Source organism: Pteropus vampyrus, unplaced genomic scaffold (assembly GCF_000151845.1).
Source record: "Pteropus vampyrus isolate Shadow unplaced genomic scaffold, Pvam_2.0 Scaffold65, whole genome shotgun sequence".
Taxonomy (NCBI): domain Eukaryota; kingdom Metazoa; phylum Chordata; class Mammalia; order Chiroptera; family Pteropodidae; genus Pteropus; species Pteropus vampyrus.
In genome coordinates, this window is record NW_011888846.1 from 2,236,720 (window position 1) to 2,248,743 (window position 12,024).

Consider the following 12,024-nt stretch of genomic DNA (forward strand, 5'->3'; position numbering starts at 1 on the left):
TATTTGTTTCAAATCTCTTTTTAAAAAATCAGTCATCACAGATGAAATTAAACTCTTCCAATCTCTTCTTCCGTTTCCTCCCCAGAAGTATAGCATTCCTACTTGTGCTTGTGTGCTTTTGATGCATGAGTGATTCCACAGAACATATATTTACCAATTGGTGATTTTTTAAAATTAAAATAATGTTATCATACTGTACATATGCTTTTGCATCTTGCTTTTCTATAAAAACCAATTTTATGATTTTTGATGAATGGAAATCTACTGCTGTACTGTTCAAAATGGTGGTCACTACCTAGATGTAGTTATTTAAATCAAGTCATTAAAATTAAACAAAATTCAAATTTCAGTTACTCAGCTGTACCAGCCACATTTTAAGTATTCAAAAACTACATGTGGCTTGTAGCTACTGTATTGGATAACACAGATACAAAAAATTACCATCATTTCATAAATCTCTATTATTCAGTGCTGATATCTGATACATTCATTTTCCTGCAGCATTATATTTTCATACAGAAATATGCTTTGTTTCATTTGCCTACTAAAGAAATTAAGTTGTTTTAATTTTCCCCTGTATATGTGTGAAAGCCTCTCTGGAATATATACTAAGATGTAGAAATGCTAAGTCATAGATTATGTCTTCAGCTTAACTAGATATAGTCAAATTGCTCTTAACAGTTCTACCAGCTACACAGACTAGAGTGGCAAAAGTGGAGACTTAAGAGGTTTCAAACTCACAGTCTCCCCCTCCCTATATTTGCCACTTCTGAAGCAACACAGAGAGAAATCTAAGGAGCTAAACCTAAAACTTCTCAACAACAGAGCAGCAATCCCCACTATCTTTTGTGCTGATTTAAAAAAAAAAAAGGGTTCCTTGGCTTTTACAATCCCTGGACGGTCACAGCCTAGGGTCAATGCAAAGTAGGAGACTGATGCTGACCAACTCTGCAACCCAATGCTAAGCCAGCTCTGCCCTTAAATGAATTAAACTGAATAGCTGAACACTCTAACTGCATAGCAGAGGAAAGGATAGATCCCCACTGGGGAAAGATAATATCATCTGGAGCCTTTGCAGTTATTTATACACAATGTCCAGCAATCATTAAAAAATTACTAGGCATGCAAAAAGGATCATATGATAATAAAAACAGACAATAGTAGCAACACAAGCTGTCCAAATATTAGTTAGCAGACAAGGAAATTAAAATGACTGGATTTCAACAAAGAATTAAAATCTATAAAAAAAGAACAAAATTAATATTATAGAACTGAAAAAAATCAAGAACTCATCAAATGGATTTAACAGTACACATGACAGTGCAGAACATATAATTAATGAATTCAAATATAGGTCAATAAAAACTCTCCAAACTGAAACACAGTTTTTTTTTTATTGTTTTAAAGAGTAATATAAGAACAAAACAGTGGACAAGAGATGTGGCAAACAGTCAAAGGGTCTAACAACGTCTGCTCTGAGCCTCTGAAGGAAAGGAAGGAGAGAATGGTGCAGAAGCAACACACGAAGAGATAATTTTCAAAAACTGAGTAAATACAATGAACGACAGATTCGAGAAGCTTAATAAACCCTAAATAGTATGAATACAAAAGAAACCACACCCAGGCACATCATAGTAAAACTACCGAAAAATCAAAGACACATCTTTTCAAAATCTTAAAAACAGCCTTCAAAAGAACATTAATAAAACTGACCTCTCTACAAAAACAATGGAAACTGATATCAATAAAAATGCTGAAAATAATTCTACACCCAGTAAAAATATCCTTCAAAAATGAAGGTGAAAAATACATTTTCAAATTAACAAAAATATATGTGTTATCATCAGGCATGCAATAAAATAATAGATTCATTGAAATTAAAAGCTGTGTGCTTCAAAGCACACTTTTAAAGTAAAAACATAACCGCACAGAATGAGAGAAAATACCTGTAAATCTAGTTTTTATTCTATTTTACAAACAGAAAGCTATTATAACACTGTAAACAGTTCCTTACTTATATAAACTAAAAAAGAATTTTAAGTTATTTTAAAACCAATTTTTATGGATTAAAAAATATAACTTATTTTTTTAAAAAAATTAAGTTGAGATTTTTTTCAAGTTTACATGATCAGTGATGTTTCCTATGCAAACTTTTTTTAAAAAGTTATTTAGATAAAATCCCATATGTAACTCAAATGATCAAATTCATCTAACGTAGTAGCTACTACCTAGCAACAAGTCAATAGAGAAAAACTAAAATCTATTTAATACTTAGCAGACAACGTGAAACACATTTACATATGTGACCTCATTTAATCCTCATAATCACCATATGAAGTATAATCTTACTCCTACAGATGAGGAAATTAAGTCTCAGAGAGTTACTTAAACTTGACCATGATTACAAAGTTGGAAGTGACAAAGCTGGAATTCAAATAAAAACTAACATTTATTAGGCACTCACCATTGTGCCAAGGGCTGCTCTAAGTTTATTATCTGTATTAATCCATTTATTTATTCCTCAAAAGACCCCTACAAAGTATGGTATCATTATTATCCTCAGTTTACTGATAAGGAAATCGAGGCACAGAGAAGTTAAGTAATTTGTCCAAAGTTATGAAATTAATAATTCATTAACTTGGGATTTTAACCTAGGGATTTTAACTAGGGCCTGAATTCTCAACCACTATGCCATGTTGTCTCTCCAGAAGTCAAACACCAGGTCTTTCTGAGCCCAAAGTCAATTTGTAATTGTCTTGAAAATTTATGTGGGAAAACTGACTAAAAATTTAAGCGAAATAGACTCTTTTACAAATATCTTAATTTTTAAAATAAGCTTTTTAAAGGATTATTTTATTTCACATACTAAATGAAGGCAGAAAGTTTGACTCTATATTGTATTAAGTTATCAGTGACACATAATCTTAATTTAGGAGAAATATGGTACACTACCAAGCAACTCCTATAATTATAGTAGTATGGGCACTAACAGTGTTAAAAATCGATTAAATCTCATTTAAGGTGATAATAAAAAGAGATTAGGCAAAACAATAGATTCCACAATTTAACTGGCCTTAATAAATTCTCTTAAAGGAGTATTTTTCCTAACATACCTTTTCTTGCTGCAGCCTTAAAAGCAAACCACGCTGTTTCTTCCGTAGTGGGGGCATTTTATCATCTTCTCCCTTGTCTCGCAGATGTCTGCAAATATTTCCCATTGAGGCAAAGATTAGATTAAATGCCTATTTTTAATGTCAAGAATTCTCAACCACTAAAAAGTCTCTAAAACAAATAAACATTTTCAAATGTGGAAAAGGTGGCGTGCAACAATTTCTATCCCAATAATTATTTTACGGTGTTTATAACATATGTGAACCCCAGACTGTGTCTTTTAAAGAGAAAATAACTTTAAGAAATTTACAACATGATAAGGAAATTCAGTACAAAATAACATAAGAGCCAGTTAAGTGATAAAAGAAAAATGCAAGGAAAATGTTTTATGAGTAGGTCTTGAAAGCAACATGATTCAAGGATGGCTAGCATATTTCTAGCTTGTTGAACTGAGGTGATCCAATCAAATTAAACGAGGAAACAAAAATATTTTTAAAAATAAAGCATTTCCTTTAATGAAAGGAGAAATTGAACAGTGAAAACTACATTCACCGAAAGAACTTACTTTTTCTGATGCTCTAACCAGGCTAATTCAGCCTTTGTTTTCTCCTTCAAGGCCTTTTCACGGAGACGCAAGAGTGAAGATTGGTGAGCTGCCCTCATTTCCTCTTCTTTCATATACTGTCGAACCATCTCCATAGTAAATTTAGAAAAGCTATCTTGTCCTCCTGAGAATGGCATGCTCAGTTCCTAAAGTAGAGAGTTTGTTTTTAGTTTGTCACCATCTAAACCTTTTGGAACTTAATTAACTTCATTAAAAGAGGTATGCACTTATAAAAATAAATTCATAAAAGTCAATGTAAAATGTTGCTAGCCATGTAAAAGAATATTCTTCAAAAAAGGCACAAGGGAGGGAGTAACATTCACCTGCTTATTTACTCAGCCAATAAAATTTTAACAACTATTGTAAGCCTGGTACAAATGTCCCAGGGATAAAAACGGGGTAAGAATTTGTCCCTGTTATCCAAAAGGCTTACAATTTAAGTAAGAAAAACGATATAAATTTTTAAATGGAATAAAGTTTTTAAAGAGTGAAGCAAGTGAAAAAGCTAAAGAGATAACTTTGGCTTAGATCCTCAAAGGCCTTATACATCATTCCAAGGAATAAGTTTGTATTCTACGTTGTAAGGAAAGCGAAGCCAGGTTCTACAGCAAAAATATAACATAAAACTGACACGTTAGGAAAATCATTCTGGTAGCTGACAGTTGAGTTCAAGTACAAAACGTATCCTTATACCTTTAAGAGAACACATTCACAGCTATTTATGAAGTATCTCCAAAGGTAAACTGAAACACACCTTGGCAGAAGACAGTACAGTCTTTTCTGGGGAAGTTTCTTCATCAGAGTCATCATGATGGCCTCTCTTCTTCTCCATGTTAAATCTGCGATGACTCTCAGAAGGCAGCAAAGATCGAAATGATTTTTCTTCTATTTCATCTTCTGTCATGGATTCATCAAATTTCAGGGAATATTCTGTTGCAATAGAAGTTGAATCTAAAAGAATGTGGAGCCAGTTTTATCATCTATCACAACAGTTTTCAGTAGGTACTCAATTAGTAGTACTTGCTGCCCCTTAATGAGACAATATAGCATAAATTCATAGAACTGATCACCAGCAATAAGCAAGAAATTTTTTAAAGTTCATTTAGCTTACAAATAAGGAAAAAAAACCTCTAAAATACCAGTACAAGAAATATGGTAAAAGCGTAATGTACTTCTCGAGCTCTTACAAGCCGATTCCAAAACTAATACCTTATAGAAAATTGAGAAATAGTCAAGATCAGATGCTTCACAAAGCAAATACAAATAGCTAAAATAAAGTTTTAAAAAGTTTAACGTTACTAATAATCGAATGCAAATTTAAAAATTTTAGAACTCATCAATTCCATGCTTAATTAAAAACAAGACAGCTCTTTTAAATTGGCTCCTGTGTGCCTCTGACATGCCACTCCAACAATCCTTTTGTTTACTGAACATCCTCAGTTTCTGATACAAGATGCCTTCACAAGCTCATTTTGTATTTTCCCTTTCCAATCCTAAAGTCAGTCATTTCTCTTAAGAGCTCTTGTTTCTTTTATTGGAGAATATTTAGAAACCACAATCTGGGCACTGGTTGTCCTTGTTGTTACTGGGGTTTAGTTGCTTCTTTACTCTATCAATAGACAGAGCTATGTAACATATGCATGTATAACAATCCATACACACACATTCTTTCCTGTATGTATCCATCCATCCGTCCATCCACCCACCCAAACAGGGATTCACACTGATGTTTCTGACTAGCCAGTACCACAGATTTCATTTTAAGTCTCCCTTTCTTATGTATCTATAACTTCCCTCTCTAACACTGAGAAACCTGGCTCACACCATCCAACTTCCACTTACGTACTTTTTTGTTCAACCCCAACATATATGTAAAAAAATTGTTAGCCTGTACCCCTGTGGGGAAAAAAAACAAAACAGTATTTCTATACAGTTCCTTTTGTATTTAGGCTTACAATTTCCACTCAAAAATACAACTTTCCAAAGTTACTCAGGTCAGCTCCTTTCCCTCTACCCACTTCAGTGTGGTTATGCCAGATATTTGTAATACGATTAGATTAATCTGTCACAGGCTGTATTCCACCCTGGAACTCCCTCACATCCTGGTTGATATGTAAGTGTTTAGCTAGCATATGTGAAAGTTTATTCTTTGTGATGTATAATTCTAGGGTTCTGACAAAAGTATATACATACAGTACATACAGAACCATATAGAATACACAATACCTTACATAACAGTTGCTTCACACTAAAAGTTCTCCTGTGCATCTGCTTGTAGTGAGTCCTTCCTCTTCCACTAACACCAGGAACCATTAATCTGTTTTCCACTCCTATAGTTTTGCCTTTTCCAGAATTTCATATAAATGGAATAATACAATATGCAGCCCTTTTGGGCTTGGCTTCTTCCGCTTAGTAAAATTCACTTAAAATTCATTCATGTTTTTGCATGAATCGATAACTTGTTTCTTTTAATTATTGAATAGTATTCCATTGTACAGATTTACTAGTATGTTTATCCACTCCTCTAGTAAGGCATCTTACTGTTGCCCCCAATTTTTAGTAATTAGAAATAATGGTGCTATAAACATTAATTATAGGTTTTTATGTGGACACATAAAAACCTATAATTATGGGGTAAATACCTATGCATGTGATTGCTGGGTCATTACATAAAATACTGTGAAAAAGTCTTCCAAGGTAGCTGTACCATTTTCCATTTTCATCCTTACCACCAATTTGATGATTTAATTTTCATTCCCCTAATGACATGTGATATTGAAGACCTTTCCTATGTCTATTTACCACTGGTATTTTTTCTTCAATGAAGTGACTGTTTAGAGCTTTTGCACATTTTTTAAATTAGGCTCTTGATTTCTTACTCAGTTCTGAGTCCTTTACACATTCTAAATGTAAGCCCTTTATCTGAGATTTACAAATATTTTCTAACAGTCTGTGGCTTATCTTTTATTCTCTTAATGTCTTTCACAGAGATTTTTAACTTTGACAAAGTACAAGTTATCAATTTTTTCTTTCATGGACTGTTCTTTCTTTTGGTGTTATATCTAAAAATCTAGATTTTGTCCTATGTTTTCTTCTTTATACTGTTTTTTTAATAGTTTAATTTCACTGGATCTTGACAGCCCTGTGACATGCCACCTTAGACTCCTTCCTAAAGTCCACTTACTTCTTCAAATCAGGGTGACTGCTGGGCTCTGCGCTCTGCAGTCTTGAAACTCCCTCCAGGCAGTTCGCTGGGGCAAGCACAATGCTCATCTCAACTGTTTCCCGTCTCTCACGAATCAGTATCATTCACTGCCTGATATCCAATGTCTTAAAAATAGTTATTTTATATGTCTTGTCTGATATTTTAGGAAGGAAGGTAAATTTGGTCCTATTCCTCCACTGTGGCCAGAAGTAAAAGTCCAAGTAATTTAAATTTATATTTCTTAAAGAATTTAAATATATCGAAAAGTCACAGTTCATGACATTTCACTTGACAATTATTTATTCAGTTATTGGAGGCCAGGCACCATGATAAACACTTGAAATACAGCATTATCAAGTCACACATGGTTACTGTCTGTCCTTCTGAGGCCCACAGACATTATCTATAATTAAATCTGTCATCAGTACTTTAATTATAAAGACTATTATTAAGATAAAATTTAGCAGAGGTTAAATTCTTCCTATAGGAAAAACTTAATAGATAATTTCTCTATTATTTTCCTATATGCTTTATTTCTCTCATGATATGGAAGTTGTCATTATGAAGTCTGATCCTAAAATGAATTTCATTAGTCCTTAATCCAGCAGTTCATAAAATATTTTTGATTATGTATACCTATCAATTAAAAAAATGAGCCTGTCTCAATATTTATAAACTATTACTATTTGTCTGTTTGGGCCACCATAACAGAATCCCACAGACTGGGTGGCAGAAATTTATTTTCTCATAGTTTTAGAGGCTGGAAATCCAAGATCAAGGTGCTAGCAGGGTTGGTTTTTTTGGTGAGATGTTTCTCCTTGGCTTGCAGGCTGATACCTTCTTCTGTGTTCTCACACAAAGCCTCTTCTCTCTGCATGGGCACACTTGGTAACCTTTTGCTCTTGTTAAAAGGACACCAGTCCTATTAGATTAGAGGCCCATCCTTATGACCTCACTGAACCTTAATTACCTCCTTAAAGGGCTTATCTATGCACCTCAAAACTCTTCTAGCCTCTACTGAATAGCTAGTTCTAAAGCCACTTCTACATTTTTAATATGTGTTAAAGAAGTTAGGAGTTTCAACATAAGAATTTTGAGGGGACACAATTCAGTTCATAATATTCCACCTTCTAGCTCCCCCAAATTTGTTCCTTCTTCCATGCAAAATACATTCACCCCATCCCAACAGCCTCAAAAGTCTTAACCTATTCTAGCATCAACTACATGTCCAAAGTCTCATCGAGGTATGAGTGAAGACTTAAGGTAGAATTCATCCTGAGGCAAATTCCTTTCTAGCTGTGAACCTGTGAAACAAGGCCTCTTATGTACTTCCAAAATACAATGGTGGGACAGGCACAGAGCAGACAATTCTATTCCAAAACAAAGAAATTGAAAAGAAAGACGAGTCTCAAGCAAGTCCAAAACCTAGTGAGACAAATTCCATTAGATCTTAAGGCTTAAGAATATTTCATTTTTGGCTCAATGTTTTGCCCTCCTGGCCCACCAGGCCATCAGCCATGTTTTCTAGGCCCACTGCGGTGGCCTTATCCCCTCACCCCTGAGTGGCATCCATACTCCTTGGCCATTGGCAGCAGCTTTGCTCCTGGGGTCCTAAGCAGGAACAGCCTGGACAATTGAAACCAAAGAGGTGGCCCCATTCTCTGAAACCAACACGACAGCCTTGCTGCCTGGGCTTGTGTGCCCTGGGCCTGTGGTGGCTGCCTTGTTGATATCGGAATCACCTTCAGGGTCATTTTTCCCCTTTCTTAAAGGATAAGGCATATTCGCAGCTGGATACCTCTACTGTCTCATCCATAGAATCCCAGAAGTCTGAAGCTTTCCTATTTTTCATCCCATCTCTTGCTCTCCAATCCAAATTAGCAGTGTCTACTGGCATATTGCCATCTCTACTCCTGGCTTTGGCTGAGATGGTTGATTAAATCCATGAGTGATCTTTTTATGGAGTGACAGTCCAGTCACACCCTTGTTCCAGAACATGCTTTCTCATTTTTTACGATATGGATTGGCTTAGTATTTTCCAAATCTTTAGGTTCTGGTTCCTTTTTGCTTAACAAATCCTTCAATTTATCTCTCCTCTCACATTTTACTATAAGAAGTAAGGAAAAAATAGGGAATGTCTTCAAACACTTTGCTTAGAGATTTTCCTAGCTAAATATCCAAACTTCTCACTTTTAACTTCCACTTTCCACAAAATGCTAGAGCAGTTCAGCCAAGTTCTTTGGCACTTTACAACCAGAACCATCTTTCCTCCAGCTTCCAACATGGTCCTTATTTCCATCTTATCAGACTTTATCAGAATCACCTGCAACGTCCATATTCCTACCAATAGTGTCTGCAAAGCAATGTAAGCTTTTTCCAGCATGCACCTCAAAACTCTTCTAGCCTCTACTGAATAGCTAGTTCTAAAGCCACTTCTACATTTTTAATATGTGTTAAAGAAGCACTCTACTTTTCAGTACCAAGATCTGTACTAATCAGCTAGGGCTGCCATAATTAAGACTGCTACATCCACATATTATAGTCATTATAAAATTTACAAAACATATTTTTAAAGGATGAGAAAAATTAACTATTTTCTTCTTGCATTCCAAAGACAATCTTGTCCGTCTGCTTTGAAGACTACGGTTTTACACAATCAATCAAAAACACTGTTTAAGAGCCAGTTATTTAAGAAAATAAATTATAGAATGGAGGGCTTTAATATTCTGACTTAATGTCTTAAAGGTGCCATTTGTTGCCAGATTTTGTTTTCTTTGTTATATTTACTGCCCATGACCTGACAGGAATACAGCTTTTGCTGTATTCTAGAAAGAGTTAAGTAATGAACTTTAATATAGTTATTATTATATCTGATGTTATCATTGTTTATAAGAAACTGTACCCTTATTACAGTTTAAATGTAAAGTTCTAATAATATATTCTTTTTACGACTATGTTACATATCTACAATAGGATAAAAGTAATTTTTTTCAGTGTTGAGTATATAGTTTTCATTCACATTCATGTTTTCCTAGGTTTAGTTTTGCCTGCCCTCAGGATCATGACAATTATATAAAATATTGGCAAGGGTTCCTGGCATATTGTGTATGGCCTTGAAAGAGTTTCACCTGGACACATTTACTATCAGATATACAGCCTTGTCTTCATTATCACCATATTGTAATTATATTAACTAGCTCAGCCACAAATATCTCAAAGGGCTCTGTAAGCCTGACAAAACAAATAATTTTATACATATATGTGCAAGGAAAGTTACCTTTTTCATCAGGAAGAGAAGGTACACTGTCACTTCGCAGAGAATCATCCGCAGCAGTCTGCACCTGTTCATCAATGAAACTCTCCATCTTTTCACCATGAAGTTTCTTCTCATTTTCCTTAGAAGATGGAACTGAAGGACTTTCATGACGGCTGCTACCGCTACTACTTCTGTTTACGAATATTAAAGAAATAAACCAAAAAAAAAAAAAAGTGACAAAATAAGGAATGTGCCTTATGATCAAGATATAAAATGATGAAAGATATACTAGAAAACAAAAATGCTAAGCAGACATAAGTCTGAGAAGAAACTTTTAGAAAAGATGAGTAGGAGAGGAAGGTTTCACACTTAGTCATGACGGGCAACCACTATTCTCAGGCTATCACTCCCATTTTTCCTTCCATTTTAAAAGCAAGCCACTGGGAAAAGAGACTTCTACTTGCTATTTCACATTTCCTTACTTTCTATCAATATCACGATTTATTACAACCTACTTCAATCCCAATTATTCTACTGGAACTGTTTGGGTAAACTCTAAACTCTAATTGCCAAATCCAATAGAAAACTGCTTTTTCTGTGACATTAGATGGTGCTGACCTCTATCTCCTTCTTTAAAAGCTTGCTAAAGCAATTATGATAAAATGTTAACATTAAGGCAATTTGGATGAAAGCTATTTGGGAATTTTGTATTATTCTTGCAACTTTTCTGTAAACTCAAAATTACAAAATCAAATGTTAGTTTAGTAGCTCTCCTTTATTTCTTAACTCTACTCAACTGCTTCTCTTCCTACCTTCCTAATAAGTTTTCCTGTGTTTTTTTTTTTTCCACTTTCTTTTCTATTTTTCCTTAAAATAATGGTGCTTCTCAGAGTTTTGGTTTTGGTCCCTTTCTCTTTTATGCTACATACTCTCCTTGGGCAATCTTATGCATCCCTATAATTTCACTACTATCATTTAGATTAAGCCTCAAATATGCATCACTAGCTCTGCCCTTCCCTGACTTTCGGCCTCAAGTTTCCAAATGCTTAGTGAACTTGTTTTCAAGTTCAGTGTTTTCCTTCCTCCCTCTTTGCTTTCCTTAGCTTATTCATTCATGAATGAAACCAAGGAGGTGGCTCCACCCTCTGAAACCAATGAGGAAACAATGAGGCGGCTACACATATAGCCAATCATGAGCCAGGTTTTGAGATCCTCTGCATAGACTATTTCCTCTTCTGAAATGCTCTTCCTTCTCTCTCTGCCTAATGAACTACTAATTCAGGATTCAATTCAACTATCATTTCTGCTTGTGGACCCTTTCTCCCACTCCCAAGGAAGGTTTGGTCACTTCTGTCTCTGTGTTTATACTGTTTCTGTGTGTGTTTGTGTATGTTCCTATGATAGCACTTATTAGAATATTTTGCAATTATTTGTCTGGTTTAATATTTTTGAAAGGATAAATCATATAATAAAGCTATAAGGTAAAAGAGATAATGCAGGAACAGCAAGTGCTTTGGAATCATAAGGATATGGAGTTAATCTCAATTCTTCCACTAGTAACATGTCAATCATTCACTCAATAAACATGCAGTAAGTAGACTGCCTACTGTGTGCCAGGCATTTTGCTAAGTTCTGGGGATACGAGAATGACATGGTCCACATTAGGACAGCTGTTAATAAAAAAAGATAGACAATAATAAGTGTTGGTGAAGATGAAAATTTTTATATTTCTGGTGGGAATGTAAACTAGAGCAGCTGCTTTGCAAAATAATTTGGAAATTCTTAAAAAAAAAGTTACTATATGACAGAGCAACCATCTCCTAAGTATATAGAAAAATGAAAACATAT

The 12,024-nt window shown here is 34.6% G+C and overlaps 1 protein-coding gene across 6 annotated transcripts in view; it reads right to left on the minus strand.

Moving 5' to 3' along the window:
* Window positions 1-12,024, minus strand: part of CEP350 (centrosomal protein 350) — a 110,961-nt gene that overhangs the window by 45,946 nt on the left and 52,991 nt on the right. For 5 of the 6 annotated variants that reach the window (XM_011361217.2, XM_023531246.1, XM_023531244.1 and 2 more), the window contains exons 22-25: window positions 10,198-10,367; window positions 4,470-4,666; window positions 3,677-3,861; window positions 3,114-3,201 (exon numbers count right to left, since the gene is read on the minus strand). In XM_011361217.2, the coding sequence (XP_011359519.1) occupies window positions 3,114-3,201; window positions 3,677-3,861; window positions 4,470-4,666; window positions 10,198-10,367 (640 nt within the window). The remainder of the gene's footprint in view (window positions 1-3,113; window positions 3,202-3,676; window positions 3,862-4,469; window positions 4,667-10,197; window positions 10,368-12,024) is intronic. The other variant, XM_023531247.1, reaches the window with a different exon arrangement.